Genomic DNA, 22,787 nt, shown 5'->3' with positions numbered 1-22,787 from the left:
GAAAAAATTAGTTAAGACCAAAGTTGGACCCTTGAAGACAGAAAAAGGTGAATTTATTAAGGGGAACAAGGAAATGGCAAATGAGTTGAACAGGTACTTTGGATCCATCTTCACTAAGGAGGACACAAACAATCTTTCTGATGTACTAGTGGCCAGAGGATCCGGGGTGATAGAGGAAATGAAGGAAATCCACATTAGACAGGAAATGGTGTTGGGTAGACTGGTGGGACTGATGGCTGATAAATCCCCAGGACCTGATGGTCTGCATCCCAGGGTACTTAAGGAAGTGGCTCTAGAAATTGTGGATACATTGGTGATCATTTTCCAATGTTCTATAGATTCAGGATCAGTTCCACTGAATTGGAGGGTAGCTAATGTTATCCCACTTTTTAAGAAAGGCGGGAGAGAGAAAACAGGGAATTATAGACCAGTTAGCCTGACATCGATGGTGGGGAAGATGCTGGAGTCAATTATAAAAGATGAAATGTTTATATTTGGATAGCAGTAACAGGATCAGTCCGAGTCAGCATGGATTTATGAAGGGGAAATCATGCTTGGCCAACCTTCTGGAATTTTTTGAGGATGTAACTCGGAAAATGGACAAGGGAGAGCCAGTGGATGTAGTGTACCCGGACTTTCAGAAAGCATTTGATAAGGTCCCACATAGGAGATTAGTGGGCCAAATTAAGGCACATGGTATTGGGGGTAGAGGGCTGACATGGATAGAAAATTGGTTGGCAGACAGGAAACAAAGAGTAGGGATACGGGTCCCTTTCAGAATGGCCGGCAGTAACAAGTGGGGTACCGCAAGGCTCGGTGCTGGGACCGCAGCTATTTACAATATACATCAATGATTTAGATGAAGGGATTCAAAGTAACATTAGCAAATTTGCAGATGACAGTGTGGGTGGCAGTGGCTGGGTGGCAGTGTGAACTGTGAGGAGGATGCTATGAGAATGCAGGGTGACTTGGACAGGTTGGGTGAGTGGGCAGATGCATGGCAGATGCAGTTTAATGTGGATAAATGTGAGGCTATCCACTTTGGTAGCAAAAACAGGAAGGCAGATTACTATCTAAATGGTGTCAAGTTAGGAAAAGGAAAATACAACGGGATCTGAGGGGTCCTTGTTCTTCAGTCAATGAAAGTAAGCATGCAGGTACAGCAGGCAGTGAAGAAAGCAAATGGCATTTTGGCCTTTATAACAAGAGGAGTTGAGTATAGGAGCAAAGAGGTCCTTCTGCAGTTGTTTAGGACCCTAGTGAGACCACACATGGAGTATTGTGTGCAGTTTTGGTCCCCTAATTTGAGGAAGGACATTCTTGCTATTGAGGGAGTGCAGCGTAGGTTTACAAGGTTAATTCCCGGGATGGCGGAGCTGTCAAATGCTGAGAGAATGGAACGGCTGGGCTTGTATACTCTGGAGTTTAGAAGGATGAGCGGGTATCTTATTGAAACATATAAGATTATTAAGGGTTTGGACACGCTAGAGGCATGAAACATGTTCCTGTTTTGGGGGGAGTCCAGAACCAGGGGCCACAGTTTAAGAATAAGGGGTAAGCCATTTAGAACGGAGACGAGGAAACACTTTTTCTCACAGAAAGTTGTGAGTCTGCAGAATCCTCGGCCTCAGAGGGCAGTGGAGGCCTGTTCTCTGGATACTTTCAAGAGATTGCTAGATAGGGCTCTTAAAGATAGCAGTCAGGGGATATTGGGAGAAGGCAGGAACGGGGTACTGATTGGAGATGATCAGCCATGATCACATTGAATGGCGGTGCTGGCTCGAAGGGCCGAATATCCTACTCCTGCACCTATTGTCTATTGTCCATAGTAAGGTGGATAATAAAACATATTGGATGTTTTCTCTGTTTGTCAATCATAGAATGTAAGGGCAAGGGTGTTATGTTATAACTAGGAAGGACCCATTTCAATTTGCATCAGACGTGATAAACTGAAGACATTAGCTAGTAGTTAGGGTGGTTCAACTAATTAGTATAAATATTTGGGGGTAAATGAGAAAAAAAACTTCCAAAAGGTATTAGAAGTCTAGATCCCAATGCTGGAAATATTGCTAGGGGACGGAAAACCTCATTACGTTTAAATAGTTTTCAGACAAGTACTTGAAGAGCTTGTAACCAGCAGGAATGTGGACCAAGTATTGATGGTAAGATCAGTTCTGAAGAAAGGTTATTTCTACATGGATGCCCGTGGACTTGCTGAATTATATATGGTTGTTTGAAATTTCCAGTATCTGCAGTTTTTGTTTGGCCTGGTACCTCTTTTTGCTTGAAAATACATCACAGTTCTCAATAGTCTTTGGGTTCGCAGCACAGTGGCACAGCTGGTGGGGCTGCTGCCTGACAGTACCAGAGACCTGGGTTTGATCCTGACCTCGGTTGCTGTCTGTGTGGAGTTTGCATGTTCTCCCTATGACTGAGTTTCAACGGGTGTTCCGGTTTCCTCCCACATCTCAAAGACGTGCGGGTTTGTAAGTTATAGTAATTTGCCTCTGTAAAATGCCCCAAGTGCGTAGGCGGTGGATGTGAAATAAGGATACCAGAACTAGGGTGAATGGCTGATCGATGGTTGGCGTGGACTCAGTGGGCCAAATGGCCTATTTCCATGCTGTATCTTTAAATTAAATGGACAACAGCACCAGAAAAGTAACTACCGCACACTTTACAACCTATGTAGTGCTCTTTGAAGTGTAGTCACTGTTGTTATGAAGGAAACATGCCAGCCAATACCTGCACAGCAAGACTCCACACTCAGCAATATGATACTCATTAGATAATTTTGTTGCACTTTGTATAATATTCCAGAAGTCACTGGATAACTATTATGCTTCCCATCAAAGTCATTCCAAGGAACATTTTACATATTCTTGAGAAAACTGAAAGGACCTTGATCCAATGTCGTCTTAAGGACACTACAATATTTTGCCAGTACAGGAGTGGACTGTCAACCTAGATATTTGTGCTCGTGTACACGTTACTGGAGTGGGCTTATACCCACAACCTATTAGGCTAAGATGGAAGGAAACTGAAAAGCCATGGTTGTAGAAACAAGGAATTGCAAATGCTGGTTTATACCAAAGATAGACATAAAGTGCTGGAGTAACTCAGGGGGTCAAGCAGCATCTCTGGAATAAAAGATAGGTGACGTTTTGGGTTGGGATCCTTCTTCAGACTCTCGAGTCTGACTTGTGTCTGATCCGCTGAGTTACTCCAGCACTTTTGATTGTTGAGGAGGCTGGGTGACCTTTTGATTGGTGGAGAATCGGGGGAAGTGTTGTTTCAGTATAATCTTCCTGAAAAGTTAGTGGAAGACAATTTTAAAGGAGGCAGGGTAAAATGTGTTGCAGGGAATGGGGCCAATCGGAGAGCTCTTTAAAAGTCCATCAAAAGAATAATGGGGCAAATTGCAACCCTTTATGCTGTTTAAATTTTGTAAATATTGTAAACCTGAACTCAACCTTAAACTGTACAGAAATATGTAGGTTAAATACCTGGAGTTAGTTAATTTAAAACTTTTATTCCCTACTTGTCATCTCTATGTTATTTATTGCGACACTAAGTAAATCATTACAAAGATGGCACAAAGATCGGAAGCCAACTAGAATGAGAGGTGCGATTATGCTTACAGCAATTGGGAGAGTTGTGAAGTGCATTTAAATGGGGTTCTAATTAATGTGCAGGCTGCAAAAACCACGAAAAAGAGCAAAGTTGTTATTCCTTACTCCCAAGCGAGCAAAACTGGAAACTGCTCACTTAAAAGAAAAGAACAGAATCAATGGGTTTTGTTAACAGGAGTGTAATTAGTTCAAGCATGTTGGCAACTAGTGAAAATGCTTCAGGATATCTTGGCATCTACATTCAATTTTTAAATTTTGTGAAATAGATGATGATTTTAATATGATTTTTCTCTGTTTTTGTAAAGGCTTTGGTTCTTTGAATTAGCTCCATGTAAAGAGATGTAGCTTGCTAGCCGATGGTCTGTGTCCTTTCTGCACTGTGTGTTGGATACAGCACTACCGATGAGAGTGAATCCGTCTCACTCGTTACCTCCGATTGATATTATCAGTAACATAAAAATGAAATAACATGTAGTTAAAGTATCTTTCATGGTCTTCGGCTATCCCTAATTGTTGTACACTCAAGGTGCATCTGAGGTGGAGGTAAGGAAATTCAAGCAAAGTCCAACATCCAGTATGCAAGGTTTCAGAGTGAGAATAATGACCAGGTCATCTGTTTTTACTGGTACTAATTGGGGATAACTGTGGTTAGGACATTAGGGCACAGTTTTCAAAGTTGTATTATTGTCCATTTTGCATATAGCTGAGAGAGCAAAGGGGATCTCAGTATAATGGCTCAATCATCTGTCCAACACCAGAGATTCAGTCTGTACTACTGTAAATAGAAGTGCCAGGTTAGATAAGGTGTTCAAATGTTTAGAGTGGGGATTGAGTACACAATGCTTTTGGAATCCGTTTCAGGCACCAACACGTGCAGGTTTCAATCATACAATGGAATACAATCATTGTATCTTCCCGACCGCACACATTTAAAAAATGAATAGAGGTATTTATAAATTGCTTGTGGGATCGCCCTAAGTGGCAGACTCAAAGAGCCAAGTGTCCTACTTCAGGTTAATAACAATGATATGATTCTACAAATATAGTTTTCTTATGGACAGAGTACCAAAAAGATGATGAACAGGAACTCCCTGCAAAGTCCAGCCAATGGTCAGATCCTACAACCAACACGAGACTGAATGTCAACACTTCAAAATCGATTTCCAACACTATATGCGGGCAAAAACTTGTAAAGAAAATATACTGGTTTACATTATATTTTGAGGCCATCATATTCAAAGATATGGTATTATAAAACCAATGTTCCAAAGGAAGCCCAGATCTCCAGCATGTCCGATTCCTGGAGAAGAGCATTGTCATATGGTCTCCGGCACGTCCAGCTGCACTTTTGTAATTGAATCTACACTTTGATAGATCAGAGTTAAACTCGGCTTCAGCCTTGCATTCATGCTTGAAATTTCCATCCACCAGCGGTTTCATTGGTTACATCTGCAGGGCTGCAATGCACCCTGTGAGAAGATGAGATGCTACTGTTCCAACCTATGCTAAACTTCATGGGAGAGACCAGCGGGCGGATGTCAGGGACATATGATTACTTCTGGGATGCCGAATTAAGTAGCAAGAGTAGGAGTGGGATGGTGAATTAAAATGTCAGAATGGGGGTAGGAAGGGGAATTAAGGTGTCAGTGTGGGAGTAGAGTGAGAAATTGAGGCATCAGAGTGGGAGTTGGGATAGAGTAGAATGTTGTTGACAGCTCTCTGTTTAATCCACCTGCCCTATTCTCATAACCCCGCTAATTTCTCTTTCTTGAATACATATCTAATTTCCTTTTGCAAGTTACAATTGAATCTGCTTTCAGTTATCTCAGGCCAAGCTCAATTTATCAGCTCAGGCCTCCGGGACAATGGACAATCCACACATGGAGCAGTCAACACATTTTAGTTAGTAGTTACATTTAGTTCAGTTAGATTTCAGGTGGTGGTTTGGTGGCGAGTCAATCTGGTGCTTGAAGTTTTCCATATGCTGAACCCCCAGGCATAATTCTGAAATCAGGGGGATTCAAAGTTTGATCATATAAGGAAGAGAGAGGGAGATAATTACCGTATCATCCTGCACAAATCTCAAAAACATTAGAATTGAACAAATTATTGATGGATGTCACACAAAGATTAAATTTTCTATCAATGGCAAGAATAATTCATAAATAATACTTTTAAAACTATTAGTTGATAAGCCAGCAATAAGTCATTGAGAGCTATACATTTTCATAGAACATAGAACAGTACAGTACAGGAACATGCCCTTCGTCCAACAATGTCTGTGTCAAACACAATGCCAAGTTAAACTAATCTCCTCAACCTGCAGGTGATCCATATCCCTCAATTCCCTGCATATCCATGAGCCTATTTCAAAACATCTCAAATGCCACAAATGTATCTGCCTCCACCACATGGCAATGCACTCCAGGCACCCACCGCTCCCTGTGTAAAAAAACGTGGCCCGCACATTTTCTTTTCACTATGCTCCTGTCACCTTAAAGCTATACACTTGAGTCTATGACTTTTCTATTCTAGGAAATAGGTTCTGTGGCGCCAGCATTAGGCTCCTAGTCACCTCAGAAACCACAGAACTAGAGTGGATGAAAGCCATCCTTAATCCCGAAGGATTGCCTACAAGGAAGAATGTTGACTGTTTTCATGACCTTTTCAGGAAGTGTAAATTTGATGCATTAAAGTACCAGTACTATAAAAAAAAACGTGATTTACAGTGTATTCATTTTGTTCATTAACTTTATCAGAGATAGTAATTGTTGGGTACAACAACAATGTGGACACTTGTAAGTCACTCATGGAATGCTGAGATGGGAACTGTAGGTTGCTTCTCCTGGGCCAATGAGCTAACATAACATAGATTAGGTGTTAGGTCCCTTCAGTATGTTTATCTACTGACGTGAATCTAAAGAACATCAGGAGGGAGTGCCTTCAACATTAGGACAGCCAACTGAAAATTGGAATGAACAACTCTAGTGCTGCCTCTCGTGAATGGTGACTGCGGAGAGATTTGGCTCAGAATTTCAAAAGTGATTTGACGTAAATGCACTGTGTAACTTGAGCAATAAACCAAAGAGTAAATCGGTCAGGTGAAAAATCTGTAAGCTTCAAACAAGTTTACGTAATGGAAAAGGTTGTATTTCCTGAGGACAAGGAATGTGGAATAGATTTTATGAGAGGGAAGTGCACTTGAGCTTGAACATCAAATGAAAGTGGAACTATATTTTTGCTGGGAAATAAGGTTGAGCATTGTAGAGCCTGAAATCAAATCTTTTAGCGTAGGCATCATTTGCTCCTCTGCCACATTGATCTCTATTCTACTTGATAAGACCAGGGACTTAAGTCTTCAAGGCAGTTGATGTGTGAACTCTAAACAGACAGGCTTGCTATACTGTGTAGAAAGGAACAGCAGATACTGATATATACCGAAGTTACTGTTGACACAGAGTGCTGGAGTATCTCGGAGGGTCAGGCAGCATCCCTGGAGAAAAAGGATGGGTGATGTTTCGTGTTGGGACCTTTCTTCAGAATGAAGGCTTGGTATATTCTCGAACGCCTTACAGTCTAACTGATACCCGCCTAAGCGCAGACACACTAGTGTAGCTGACCTTCCATCTCTAAACTCATAGATGATTAAATAAACATCTGGGTGTGGAACCAAATTAAGTGTCATCCAGCTCATGTGAATCGGTGATCGCCGATCGAAAGTGATGATAACAGAAACAAACATAGGATTTATTGGCTCGTCATGCATGTTATTGGTAAAACCCGCTAATTACCACCTAGAGTTTCACTTGGTCATTGCAGCCAAAGTTCATATTCATAATGTCCTATGTTGAGTATATCTGCACTGTTTCATTAGGAGATGCTGCAAGAAAAGAGTGCTGCAGAAAGTGAAGAGAGCTATCCAGCAGCTCAGGTGGATGGACACCAGGAACACAATGTGCAGTCACCAGGGCACGGAGCTCCAGGGGCCAGTAGCATGTCTCCAGGCAGCCCACAGGGACAGGACCCCGACCAGGTAAGAAAGCGTCATCTTTACCTGTGACGCAGAATAACATAGGATTATTTGGAATTGACAACCCACCCTGTTCACCCCAATAATGATTCTGCCTCGATTCCCTTCTCCTTTGTGGATGCTGTGGACATAACACATCAAGATGAGTTTATCACCATATGCACAAGTACAGAGGAACGGGAATAATGAAACGTTTGCTTGCAGCAGCAGCAGCATCACAGACACACAGATTCAGACACACCAAAATACACATTATATATAAATTACTTATAAAATCCTGCAAGACAGCATAACGACAAAGAAAGGACTGCAAATAAATTAGTGCAAAACACAATCAGAAGAAAAGCAAGTCCATGGTTGTGCAAGTGGTGGTCAATAGTGTTAGGTTGTCAAGGTAAGGTTAGGGTTGTGCAGGTAGGTTCAAGAACCTAATAATTTCAGGAAAGTAGCTCTTCCTGAATCTGTTGGTATGGGACAATGCATTGGCAAACTTCAATCTGAGCTTCAAATCTTCATTCTATCAGTCACCAAAACCACCCCTCTCATCTTTGGAACTCACTTGCTTATTATCATCTGTTGTGAAAATCTCATGCTTTTGTAACCTGCACCCCTGACGTTACCAATGGGCTGCCTACTAGCTCAAGATGCCAGTATCTGCAGCCTCATGTCAACAAAAGGAGAAAGCTGGAAATGCCCAGAACATCAGGCAGTGTGTGTGGAAAGAGGAAAACTGAGTTAATATCACTAATAGATTACCTTGCAGCCGAATTAACCCTTTGTTTCGCTCTACACAAGGTCCCTCATTAATCGATTAACCAAACTGCTCGGTAAACAATGAGATCACTTCAGCGATCTGGTCTTCACTAGGGATACAAAGGGTGCAGAAGAAAACAGAATGTTCTCAATGCTAACTGGAGGAAGTCAGGAGGTCAGGAGGGGCAAGTTCATGGAAGGATACATTTGGCATCAAATTTGAGGACTTTATACTTGAAGCATTCGCAGACCCAATGATTAAGCAACAAAAACAAAATGAATGCTGGAGACTCCAGTTCTGATGGAGAGTCTAGGACCCAAAACATTATTTTTTCTCTTTCCACAGCTGCTGTCTGACCAGGTGAGTGTTTCCAGCATTTTGTGCTTTACTCCCCGATACAAAAGTCTCCATTTCCAAAAAGCAACTTCACCACTTTTTGGTCCCTCTTCTGCACCTGTCTTTCACACAGAGGATGGTGGTATATGGAACGAGCTGCCCGAGAAGGTAGTTAAGGCAGGTACTGTAGCAGAATTTACTAGACATTTGGGCGGATACATAGATAGGAAAGGTTCAGAGGAATATGGGCCAAATCTGGGCTGGTGGGACTAACATAGAAATCTATTGTCCTTACCCAGTCTTGGTCGGCACGGTCAAACTGGGCCAAAGCACCTGGTTCACTCAATGACTCTAATGTAGCCTCTACCTTTGGCGAATGGACTGTGAGTCATCTCATCTTCCACACAATTATTCTCCTCTAAACTAATCAATGCTATTTAATTCTTCACCATCATATTAATCATCCTTAATATCAACTTCTTTAGCAGTCGCCTCCCTTAATTCCCCACCTATATTTGTTTGGGTCCAGCCCTGAACTGGCAAGCATCTTGAGTATCTGGCGACGCATGCTGCAAACTGTGAGACTGGACGAGATGTTCTTTCAAGTTGAACATTACTGGTTTCTTCCATAAACATATTTTATGATCGGGATAAAGGAGGCCAGTACACACCTCCAGGAGACATGCTCCTGTTTTCACAATATTAATTTTGAATTTTGTAACAAGAAAGCAATTTATGTTAAGGTAAGGCTTGGGAGAATTTTTAGAACAATAGAGTTGATTTAGGATATGGTTATTTTATTTTTTAAGATGTTGAAGATGTCGATGATGATGAACCAAATGCTATTTTAGAGGTTTAGCTCAAGGTTCTGTCACAGGGGTATCACTGATGACCAACAGAAACATTTATTGCTTAAGGGTTACATCACCATGGCATAACATGGCCCCTGCCAACCCCAATTTATAGTGAGGGAAAATATGCAGATATTTATTTTATGAATTTAACATACAGTTAACTTTGCTGAAATAGAACTTGAATCAATAACCCAATAGGACGCAAGAAACAGCAGATGCTGGAAACTTGAGCTAAACACAAAATTGCTGTAGTAACTCAGCGGGTTTGGCAGCAGATGTGGAGGGTAAGAACAGACAACATTTCAGGTCAGGATCCTTCTTCAGACTGATTGTAATCCCACCCCCTCGCCTAGGATATAATCAGTCTGAAGAAGGGTCCCGACCCAAAACATTTTTTTCCCATTCCCTCCACAGATGCTGCCTGGCCTCCTGCACCTCGTGTTTTGGCTTTGTTAAAATATTAGGAAACCATGGGGTAATATTTCAAATACATGATAAAACCTATTAAAATACTCTTGGCACTGGGCAGACTGGAAATGTTTAACCTGAGTGAGAAGCTTTAAAAACCTGGTCCCTTTGGACTTTGCTCATTATAACATAAAATAATTCAATTAAAAAAAGGATTTTTAGGAATTACTCTAGATGACTAACTATGAAATTACATTACTTTGCTGGTGACGATCTCCTACTTTATGTATCAGTTCTGCACAATGATATATTTGAAATGTTTTCATCTGATGTTAAAATGATGCACTTATTCAGTCCCTTGCATACCCACCACATTACCTCAATCCACCACGTTAATGGCTACTTGTTGTGAATGTGACTTAAAGTCCCTACCGTGTGCTTGAAAAAGGTCTCAACTTATTTTTCCAGCCACCAATGAGAGCTGAGTTTACACATTGGTCCTGGAGGTGAAAGGTCAGCCTGTCAACAACTTTGCGCCAAATCACATGGCAGAGATACAAAATATATTTAAAATCATGTTTGATACCAATGGCCTAGTGATTGAACAAATATAATCACCACGAGAAAAGACACAAAGTTCTAGAGTAACTCGGAGAATCAGGCAGCATCTCTGGAGAACACCAATAGGTGATGTTTTGGGTTGGAACGGTGGGAAGGGGAATGGTGGGAAGGGGGAAAAGCTGGAAGAGAGGAGAGGCAGAAAAAGCCTGGTGAGTGATAAGTGGATCCAGGTGAGGAGTTGACAGGCAGATGGTTGTACAAAGGCCACAGATGAAAAGATAAAACGTGTGAGATAAGGATAGAAGATGTACAAATTGTGCAGCCAGAGAAAGAAATATAAGTGGAAGGGGTGGAGATAAATGGGTGCAAGTCCTGGTGTAGCACTGGGAACAGGGGGGGGGGGGGGGAGAGGGGGGGGGGGGGGGGGAGTATTGGGCGGGGAGGGGGGAAGGGTGGAGGGAGTATTGGGCGGGGGGAGGATGAGGAGGCAATCGTAGCTCAGTTACCAAAAATTGGAGAATTCAATGTTCATACTGTTAAGTTGTAAGGCACCCAAGCAGGATATGAGGTGTTGTGCCTTCAGTTTGCATGTAGCCTAACCCTTGCAATGGAGAAGTCCCAAGAAAGAATGGACGATATTGGAATTGGGAGTTAAAATAGTTGGCATCTGGGGGATCCAACAGCCCTTTACAGATTAACTGTGACTGTTCGGCAAAAATGGTATTAACATTGAATTTTCCAAGTTTGGATAACCAACTACAACTCTCCCCCTCCCCCCCCCCCCTCCCCCACCCCCCTCACACCTTCCTTCTCCCCCTCTCTCTCCCCTGTGCCTCACCTGGACTCCACCCATTTCTTCCCTTCCCCCATATTCCTTCCTCTGGTTTCACAATTGTTTATCTCACCTCTATTTTTATCTCACATCGTTTGTCGCCGAGTTTTGTATTGCCTCTCCTCTCTTCCATTTTTTTCCCTCCCCCCACAACAATGAGTGTGAAGGAGTCCCAATCTGAAACATCACCAATCCATATTCTCCAGAGATATTATCTGAACTGTTGAGATACTCCAGCACTTTGTGCCATTTTTTGTAAACCAGCGTCTGCAGTTACTTGTTTCTCCATTTTACTACTCACCACAAGTACGTGTTTACTCCACAACCACACCGGAAATATGCCCAGAGTACGAGACAAAAATCTATTTTTATATGGAAAATATTGCATATTATCATTCAGATTTTTCAACAGGGTTCATGTTAATGAGTAATAAATTATGTATTTTATGTTCTGACTTCTGAGTGATGCATTTTGTGAAACTTGTTTGTATTCTCCCATAGTTTTTGTCCCTGACCATACATATACACTCCTCTGACCTGCCTCATTTACATTTCCTACTATTGATACATATAAAGAATGGGAAAAAGAAGGATATTGGGTTCCTAAACCCCACTTCCACCATTGAATTAGATCATGGATGTGCTGTACCTTAATTCCCCTTTTTATGAATATTGTTGCTGTCTCAGGTTAAATCTTTGCCACAATTTTTCATTCCCAAAACCAACATAGAAAAGTACAGCACATGAGCAGGCCCTTTAGCCCACAATGTCTGGGCCAAACATGACAAGAAGATTCCTCTGCCTGCATGTGATCCATAAACACCCCATTCCTTGTATATCCATGTGCTCATCTAAAAGCCACTACATGCTCCTATCATATCTGCCTCCACCACCACCCCTGCAGCACCCAGCATTATCTGTGTAAAACACACATGACCCACATATCTCCTTCAACTTTGCCCCTCTCACCTTAAAGCTATAACCTTTAGTCTTTGACATTTCCACCCTGGGTAATAGGTTCTGACTGTTTATGCTTTAATAAGTATCAAGAACAAGGAGTAAAATTAATTTCTTCAAAGAGCCAAGGTCTTGAAAGTCTTTGGTGCATTGGGCATCAAACTAGAAAGGGCATTTATTGGTAATTTTCTGCTATGGAGTTGATCTAATTTTCCCAGGAATCCTTTATTGTTATTGATAAATTATTATTTATCAATTAGAAATTACTTTCTATTTTTGTAAAATGTAATCATTATTCACACCGTGGCTATCATTTGGCCAACCCTAATGATCATTGAGAAGGTGGTGGTCCCTCTGTTGAATGTTTGAACTGGTGAAGATATTCCCACAAAACCATTGGGAAGGAGTCCAATGATTTAGACCCAGCAACAAAGGAGGACCAATGGTATACCTCCAGATCAGCACAGTGTGAATTGGAGGAGAACTTGCTGGTGGTGAGGTTCCAGTGCACCTGATGCCCTTGTCCTACATGATGGCAGTGGTCATGAGTTAAGAAGGTGCAGTTGGAATAATATCAGGAAGGAATTCCAGTGCATTTTGTAAAATGGCCCCGCATTGCAACCACAGTGTGGTCATGATGGATGGTGCCAATCAAGTGTGCTACTTTGTCTTGAATATTTTTTAGTTTTTAAGAGTTTCTGAAACTGCACTCATCCAGGCACTTGGAAAATATCCCATCACCGTCCTGACGTGCTTTAAAGATATCAGAAAATCTTTATGGTGCTAGGATGTGATTTAGTTTTGATTGATTGATTGAAAAATACAGCATAGATACAGCATGGATACAGCATGGATACAGCATGGATACAGGCCCTTTGGCCCATTGAGTCCTCGCCGACCATCAATCACCTGTTTACACTCGTTCTATCTTCTCCTACTTTGGCATCCACTACTTACACAATAGAAGCAATTAACAGAGGCCAATTAATTTACAAACCTGCACGTCTTTGGGATGTGTGAGGAAAGAGTGCCGGGAGAAAACCCATGCAGTCTGAGGTAGAATCTGCAAACTCTACACAGACCGCACCTGAGATCAAGATCAAATTTGGTTCTCTGGCACTGTGAGGCAGCAACCACACTAGCTGATCCCCTATGCCATCACTGTATTTGCACCATGATACCCAACCTCTGATCTACTCTTACAGCCACAGTATTCCGATGGCAGGTCTAACTGAGTATTTAGTGAATGGTGACTCCCAAGATTGGGGAACCGTTAAATATTGAATATATAAACGGTTTGGCTCTTTACTCAATGGTAAGAGCCATTTCCTCAATGGCATTGCTTGGCATGAATGTGGTATGAATGTCCATTGACACCTATCAGCCTTTGTCTGAATACTGTCCAGATCTTGCTGAGTATTTCTGAGGAGCAATTGAGTATTGTACAACCATTGGTGAACAACCAATCCAATGAGATTTTATCAGCCATTCTATTCATTGATTACAGATTTTTTGGAAAGTTAAGTCTATTACCATTGGAAATATTGTTGTTACACAAAATGTTCACAGTACTAAACAGACCCTTTCACTTCCAGAGCATCGAGAACATCAAGGTTTATCTGCATGAAAAGGAGCTTTGGAAGAAATTTCACGAAGCTGGAACAGAAATGATCATCACCAAGGCTGGCAGGTAGGTTTATTGTGTAAATGAGATTAGCCGGACATTTCCCTACAAATTGATTTGGATTGTTTCATGGAACAACATGCATTATTTTTCTGCTGCTTTGGGATTCTGTTACATGTGCAATTTTGCTGCTAGTTTGTTTAAATTAATCACAAGAATAAAACCCAATGGTGACTTGAGGAATATGTTGTTTTATGTGGGAAGTTCTTATCTGAATGTGTCATTAGAGGGGGTGATGGGTGTAGATTTAATTAGCATTCATAAGGGAAATGGATAAATCTTCTAAAGTGAGAATGTTAGCTGCACTGTAGGCAAAGAACAGGCAAGTGGGATTAAATGGATAATTATTTCAAGGAGCTGACACAGGTATTGCTTAAAGGTCCCCTTGTGTGACTCGTTAATACTGCAATCTCAGAACTATAAGTTTACAAATATTATCTTTTCTCATTCAATGGATTAGTTTAGAATGCATGATCACTAGCGCAGTGAGATAGGTTGATGTAACCCAAATCTCTGGGTGGTGGGTATATGGATTATGCTGAAGGATTTCCCCCCTCCTTCCATTTGTATAATGTGGTCTGCTGTGAACATCCCTATGGAGCAGACTGTACAACATAACCCAGACTTCACAATACAAGCATCACATTGCACAAAGAAGCTATTCAATTCCATCATTTCATCGAATTACTGATAGGTGTCAATGGACAATATTTGACATCAGTGGTGGGCAAATTAATGGAAAGAATACTTAGAGATAATATATATAAGCATCTGGATAAACAGGGTCTGATTAGGAACAGTCAACATGGATTTGTGCCTGGAAGGTCATGTTTAACTAATCTTCTTGAATTTTTTGAAGATGTTACTCGGGAAATTGATGAGGGTAAAGCAGTGGATGTTGTGTATATGGACTTCAGTAAGGCCTTTGACAAGGTTCCTCATGGAAGGTTGGTTAAGAAGGTTCAATGGTTGGGTATTAATGGTGGAGTAGCAAGATGGATTCAACAGTGGCTGAATGGGAGATGCCAGAGAGTAATGGTGGATGGTTGTTTGTCAGGTTGGAGGCCAGTGACGAGTGGGGTGCCACAGGGATCTGTGTTGGGTCCACTGTTGTTTGTCATGTACATCAATGATCTGGACGATGATGTGGTAAATTGGATTAGTAAGTATGCAGATGATACTAAGATAGGTGGGGTTGCGGGTAATGAAGTAGAGTTTCAAAGTCTACAGAGAGATTTATGCCAGTTGGAAGAGTGGGCTGAAAGATGGCAGATGGAGTTTAATGCGGATAAGTGTGAGGTGCTACATCTTGGCAGGACAAATCAAAATAGGACGTACATGGTAAATGGTAGGGAATTGAAGAATGTAGGTGAACAGGGGGATCTGGGAATAACTGTGCACAGTTCCCTAAAAGTGGAATCTCATGTAGATAGGGTGGTAAAGAAAGCTTTTGGTGTGCTGGCCTTTATAAATCAGAGCATTGAGTATAGAAGTTGGGATGTAATGTTAAAATTGTACAAGGCATTGGTGAGGCCAATTCTGGAGTATGGTGTACAATTTTGGTCGCCTAATTATAGGAAGGATGTCAACAAAATAGAGAGAGTACAGAGGAGATTTACTAGAATGTTGCCTGGGTTTCAGCAACTAAGTTACAGAGAAAGGTTGAACAAGTTAGGGCTTTATTCTTTGGAGCGCAGAAGGTTAAGGGGGGACTTGATAGAGGTTTTTAAAATGATGAGAGGGATAGACAGAGTTGACGTGGAAAAGCTTTTCCCACTGAGAGTAGGGAAGATTCAAACAAGGGGACATGACTTGAGAATTAAGGGACTGAAGTTTAGGGGTAACATGAGGGGGAACTTCTTTACTCAGAGAGTGGTAGCTGTGTGGAATGAGCTTCCAGTGAAGGTGGTGGAGGCAGGTTCGTTTTTATCATTTAAAAATAAATTGGATAGTTATATGGATGGGAAAGGAATGGAGGGTTATGGTCTGAGCGCAGGTATATGGGACTAGGGGAGATTATGTGTTCGGCACGGACTAGAAGGGTCGAGATGGCCTGTTTCCGTGCTGTAATTGTTATATGTTATATGTTATATGTTATTCCTTTTGTTCCACCCATTGCCCTGCGCACTTTCTCAGTTAATGTGTCAAGAATGTTTAATTGTCATTTGTACCGATAATGGAACAGTGAAATTCTTACTTGCAGAAGCTTAACAGAACCGTAAACGCAATACCCAGAGATTTAAAAAAATCATGATCAATAAAATTCATCAAATCAATAACCGGAATACTCAATAGCCATCCTAGTGCAAAAACAAACTCTATAGTACAACCAAAGACACAGTCCATAGAAGTTGATAGTTGAGGTTCGTGTCGTGTTGTTTTCAAGAGCCTGAAAGTTACTGGGAAGAAGCTATTCTTGAATGTGGTGATCATGGTTCCTGTCCCTTGTGGTTACTTCATGTTCAGAAAGGTCAGGCTGATCTTCTATCCTGGACCCTATTTTCCTGCTCAGTCTCCACGTCTCTCGATTCCTTTAACATTCAGAAATCTATTGATCACTATTTTGTATGCAATCAACGACTGGCTCTGTAGAGGTCCAAAGGTTCACCACTCTCTGAATGACAAAACCTCTCCTCATTTCAGTCCTACACAGTCTCCCTTGTCCCTTGAATCTGTGTCCCCTCGTTCAAGATTCTTCAGATGGGAAAACTTCCTTCATGGAGTGTGGCCAAATTTGATTGATGTCACTGTGGAATATGTTCCAATGTGCCGAAAACACTCATCAAGTTGGGCAACATCTACAGAGGGAGAAACAGAGTTAACATTTGAGGTTGAAAACTCCTTATCAGAATTAAATAAATGACTTTTAAGTTGCAGAAAGGATGGGGAAGATATAGATTGGCCAAAAGGAATATTTCTGATAGGGTGAGAATTGCTATCGTGATAGTTTTAATTGGGAGAAGCGAGAAGAAGGAATGACTATGGTGGGAAAAGCCGGTGATTATGTTAGCTGTATCTTTAAACTAAACTAAGCTTTGAGCTCCACCGGCATATATAAACAACTGGAATTTTACTCTGTAATTTTTCAAAAAATTCACCACTATAACTGGAGTCAAAGGCAGGCCAGACATTATTGAAAATATTATGGAGATATTAATATTTTGTGTCAGTTGCTGTTATTAGGTTGATATTGAAATGTGAACTTGATTTTGATGCAAACAACCTGCCAGTTTAACACAAACCAAATGTACACTCTCATTTCCTTTACTCACGCTCAATTTTGCTCACTATTTATGATCCATGCAGTGAAAAGGTAAAGAATAGCTATTAATATTTCATCGTTCTCCCTTTCAGAATTGAACCAGATTACCCTGGCTGCAGTTGATTGTTATTCCACATCTATTGTAAATGGGGTTATGCAAAGTAGTACCATGGAAATGCACCTTTTATAGTAATGCAGACAGACAGACAACATGGAAACAGGCCCTTCAGCCCATCATTTCCAGACAATCCTTCAACTAATCCCACACTAAATCCCACTTTATTCTTCTCAATTCCAATGTATTCCCCCACATGCTATCATTCATTCATTCAAACAGCAGGGCAATTTACAACCTACCAACCTGCATGTATCAACAGTTGCAAACTTAAAGCCTGCACAAAAAGTGTGATTTAAACAAGTTGTTTCATACTTGTTTATGTCATTCAGCCAAGTATTATTGGGGATCATAACTAAATAGGCATGAATATATTTTTACAGAAGGATGCATTTTGGATGACTGTTGAGGGAGGGGGGGGGGGGGGAATGGGATGACGATGATGATGATGATGATGATGATGATGACTCATGCCCCTATCTCACCTAAAATGTACCTCAAGGTCATTTTTTTCCAATAACACTCACATGAGGAACTTTGAGATGTTCAACCATACATATATCATTAAATGAGAATTTCTGCAAAACGCTGTAAGCTAAAAGCTACAGAACAATTCACAATATTGGAAGAGAGAGAGAGAGAGTACCTGTATATCACAGTGCAGGATGTGCACAGATCAATCTCTAAAATGTGAATATTCAGGAGTCACTGCTTACCTGCTTGCATGACTCACCCACATTTGGTACACGTGACAATAATAAACTAATACCTATACATAATGTGAAGTGTCTGAAGTAGAGTCTCGACCTGAGACGTCACCTCCGGAAGTGGCGGAGCTGTGAAACGGCTGCGGCTCGCCTGCAGTCTGTCTGTTTTTACTTTTTTTGTGTTGTTTTTTTTGTCTTGTTCAGTTAAACTTTTGGTTATTAGGTTGTGTTATGTGTGGGGGGTGGGGGCTGAAACAGGGCTTTCTGTCTCTCCCTTCGGGGGAATGCGACTTTCTTGTCGTATCCCCCCGTTCTCTTCCCCCGTCTGAGCTGAGGCCTAATGGCGGAGCTGGCGTCCTCCATCCTGCGACCGACCTCGAGGCTCCGGAGGTAGAGCCAGCCAGGACTTACCAACGCGAGGCTGGCCGTCTTCGAGCTGCGGCGGCGTTCGGGCAGCGGCACGACTCGGCGCTCCAGTGAGGGCGGACGGCGCGGGGCTGAGACACTCCCGTGTGGGCGGCCCTGCTCCCGGCTGGAAGGCGCTCCCGTGTGGGCGGCCCGGCTCCCGGCTGGAAGGCGCTCCCGTGTGGGCGGCCTGGCTCCTGGCTGGAAAGCGCTCCCGTGTGGGCGGCCCGGCTCCCGGCTGGAAGGCGCTCCCGTGTGGGCGGCCCGGCTCCCGGCTGGAAGGCGCTCCCGTGTGGGCGGCCCGGCTCCCGGCTGGAAGGCGCTCTCGTGTGGGCGGCCCGGCTCCCGGCTGGAAGGCGCTCCTGTGTGGGCGGCCCGGCTCCCGGCTGGAAGGCGCTCCCGTGTGGGCGGCCCGGTGCGGGGCTGAGACGCTCCCGTGTGGGGCGGAGACGGTGCTCCGGTGGCTGAGGCGGCGTTCTGGCGGCGGCAACCTGAATCCGGGGCTCGGCCGCTGGCCAGTGGACGACATCGTCGGGAGCTCGCAGGTCACAGGCTGGTGCCTGTTTTCTGGCGCTCCCGTGGCAACAGCTGCGTCCGCTGGACTGGAGGGCGGCAGCTTCGACCACCCCCGGGCCGCGGAGCTTGAACCGCGGGCCTGACTTACCATCGCCCGGTGGGGTATTGCCTCAGCGCAGAGGGAGAAGAGGAGGGAAGAGACAGTAACCCTAAGACTTTTGCCTCCATCACAGTGAGGAGGTGCTTGGTGAACTCACTGCGGTGGATGTTAATTTGTGTTTATTGTGTGTTGTTTATTATTGCATGTATGGCTGCAGGCAACGACATTTCGTTCAGACCGAAAGGTCTGAATGACAAATAAAGGATTCAATTCAATTCAATTCACCTATCCATCTTCTCAAGAAATGCATCCTGACCCGCTGAGTTAGTCCAGCACTTTGTGTCGTCTCTTAAACAAAGCGAATAGCTGCAAATGATTAACTTGCTACGTTAAAAAAGCCCCAACTTTTCTTTTGGACAATTTCAGCCTTCACCCAATCCCCTTCACAAATCTATTTTCTGTGTCCTGGATTGCATGAAGCAGTCCTGTCAAGCAACTTTTTGATTACTTTAATACATCTCTGCAATAAGCCAGTTTTGCAGAAATATCAGGTGATACATGGACAGATCCCATTCCATTCCACAATAATACTTAGTTGAATTACGTAAACAAGGTACAGAGTATGAAAAATGTAAGTGCAAAAGGCTTGCTGATTTAATTAGATTTGTTTACCTCAGTGGAAATTCATCCTGAAAGTACAGAAAGCACATTCGCCTCTCAAGTTATCACGTGGCCATTAAAAAGCATGAAATAGATAACTTAAAAAGTCTCAGAGTGTACATCATGAAGAGGAATCAGTGCTACATTTTCAATGATACATAAGACAAATAAACACAGCTCACTGATAACAGCAGACATGTCTGCCCCTTCACAGTTTGTTAATAAGATTTACTGTTCACTGTTAAAGTGTCCAGGAGATGAATGAGGATCAGGGCAAACCTTCAGAAGGATAAAAGGCGGGTTAGATGAACAAACTGAAAGAAAATCGAGAAAATTAGATTGTTCCCTCATAAGTTAACAAAACAGCGGAAGGACCAGACGTGTGTGTAAAAATTCAACGGGATTAATAATGTTAGCATTGTGGACTGAAGAGCAAGAAATCACCATTATAAGATTGTGAAAGAAATGATACAACCTTTGTTGCACAGTGGTTGCTTCATTAGAATTGAGATCACAATCTTCAAAAGCCAAAGGCCAGATTAAATTCTGACATGGTGACAGCTTTTTTTGTTTTTGTTTCATTGCCAAAGCTAATTCTGTTGGATTCTACGTGCAGTGGTCCAGACAGTGTACACCATCGTAGGCTAAACCAGCACAGCTACACGGGGACCTCTTGAGCCCATTTTACCATGGATCTAAATACAAAGCCTGGAGGAATTTAGGGGTTGGGCAGCAAGTGTGGAGGGAATGGGCGGATGGCTTTTCATGTCTGGACACTTCTTCGGACTGATTACTCCATAGATATTGCCTGACCCCGCTGAGTTCCTCCAGCACTTTGCGTTTTGCTCATGTTCCAGCATCTGTCGTTCCATGTGTCTGCCATTAATTCAGATCAGGTTGCCTGTACATTGCCTTCATTCACACGGAGTAAATTCACTTCCTTTCCCATCCCGACCGAACAAAAGTAATTCACAAAAAAGCTGGAGTAACTCAGCAGGTCAGACAGCATCTCTGGAGAAAAGGAATAGGTGACGTTTCGGGTCGAGACCCGTCTTCAGACTGAGAGTCAGGGAAAAGTTTGAAGAAAGGTCACTTATTCCTTTTATCCAGAGAAAGTGTTTTGATTAGAGAAATTAGATTTGCATAACACTTTTGAACGGAGAAATTCTTCCCACATCCCGCTCCCAGAAGGCTGATGCCTAACTTTATTTCTGCCTGTTCTTGTTCTCTTCCTCACTGGAGGAAATTGCTTCGAAATTTAGTTTAGAGATACAGCATGGAAACAGGCCCTCCAGCCTACAGGTTCCACTCTAACCATCGATCACCCATTCACATTAGTTTCATGTTATCCCACTTTCACAGCCACTCCCTACACATTAGAGGCATTTTTTTACACAGAGGACAATTAACCTACAAACCCACGTCTTTGGGATGTGGAAGGAAACCAGCTAAGTTACAGAGGCCAATTAACCCATAAATCCGGACATCTTTGAGATGCTCCACCGCACCACCCCTAACTTATGTTGGGCAAGTGCTAGCAATTCACTAGGAGTGAAATGGCACCAAGCAGGAAGCAATGCTACAAAATGCACCATGAACTCACAAGTGCTAGATCACTAACACATCAATTTTCTCAATATCTTGTGGGATCCACCAACACTATCACAGAGAGGCTGTGCACTTCTTCCAACATTGTTCCTGATGAATAGACTCAAGATGCTCATTCTCGTCCCAGGCTTCTTCCTTTTCCGGGTTGAGTGGTCATGTGTCAGGGATTACCAGGAGTTAGTGGAAATGTTGCATTCTTTTCAAGAAGGCGTTCAGAACATCTATGAATCCTTTCCTCCATGTTCCTGGCAATCTTTTGACAGTATGCTTCTCGGAGTAATGCCTGATTTAAGGGTCTGGAACCGGGCCATGCGATGATATGGCCTGCCCGATGGAGCTGACATGTGTTATTGAAACTTTGGTGCTGGAAATTTTGATTGAAAGATGCAACACGGCAACAGGCCCTTCGTCCCACCGAGTCCATGCCAATCATCGATCATCCATTCACACTAGTACCATATCATCCCACTTTCTCATCCACACCCTACACACTGAGGGCAATTTACAGAGGCCAAATAAACCTACAACCCTGCATATCTTTGGGAGGTGGGAGGAAACTGGAGCATTCGGAGGAAACCCACACAGTCACAGAGAGAACGTGAAAATTCCACACTCTCAGCACCTGAGGTCAGTAACAAACCTGGGTCCCTAGCATGTCCGGCAGCAGCTCTACCAGCTCCCCCACTGAGGTGTTTGCCTGGGTGAGGATTCTGATTTAGGAGTCGGAGGATTTTGCAGAGACTCCTATACTCTGAGGTACTTGCTGTATTAGCCCATATCACAGAGGCACACAGGAGGGCACAGGGCACTGCTGCCCAGCAGTCCAAGGGCTTTTGGCCAGATTTGAGGTCTCGAACTTCAATCATCTTTTCCTCAGATGACCAAAGGCTATGCTAATCATGGATCGGTGTTGCCAGAGATCCAGGTTGGGGGGGGGGGCATGAACTGAGGGAGAATAACTGTGTTTTTCAAATGTTTACTATGGTTCATTCTCTTATATCTTCAGTGAATAATTCAAAGATGATATGGAGATCAATTGGCGTAAGCATCGTCTGCAGCCTGGTGCTCAGTGCTTGAAGCCGGGGTGACTGTATGTCTGATGTGGAACTGTGGCAGGCTGCATTGCCTCCCATTTGCGAGGTGCAGCAGTCAGCAGTGCAGTGAGGAAGATTGAAAGAAGTGTTGGTGCTCCGACCCAGCCTTAGACGCAGGTCCGACCCACCCCACAGGTCTAGATGGAATAGACGTGGAGAGGATGTTTCCAGTAGAAACGTAAAAACATAGACCTCGTTCCTGCTTTTTCCCCCATATCCCTTGATTCCTTTAGCCCCAAGAGCTAAATCTAACTATCTAGTAGTGGGAGAGT

At 42.9% G+C, this 22,787-nt stretch overlaps 1 protein-coding gene across 3 annotated transcripts in view; it reads left to right on the top strand.

Moving 5' to 3' along the window:
* tbx4 (T-box transcription factor 4) overlaps nt 1-22,787 on the top strand; it is a 106,984-nt gene that overhangs the window by 33,701 nt on the left and 50,496 nt on the right. For all 3 annotated transcript variants that reach the window (XM_033045805.1, XM_033045806.1, XM_033045802.1), the window contains exons 2-3: nt 7,507-7,665; nt 13,960-14,054. In XM_033045805.1, the coding sequence (XP_032901696.1) occupies nt 7,510-7,665; nt 13,960-14,054 (251 nt within the window). In that variant the 5' untranslated portion in view covers nt 7,507-7,509. The remainder of the gene's footprint in view (nt 1-7,506; nt 7,666-13,959; nt 14,055-22,787) is intronic.

Source organism: Amblyraja radiata, chromosome 28, assembly GCF_010909765.2.
Source record: "Amblyraja radiata isolate CabotCenter1 chromosome 28, sAmbRad1.1.pri, whole genome shotgun sequence".
Lineage (NCBI taxonomy): Eukaryota > Metazoa > Chordata > Chondrichthyes > Rajiformes > Rajidae > Amblyraja > Amblyraja radiata.
The sequence above is the reverse complement of the archived record's forward strand: the minus strand, read 5'-3'. Positions and strand labels throughout refer to the sequence as shown.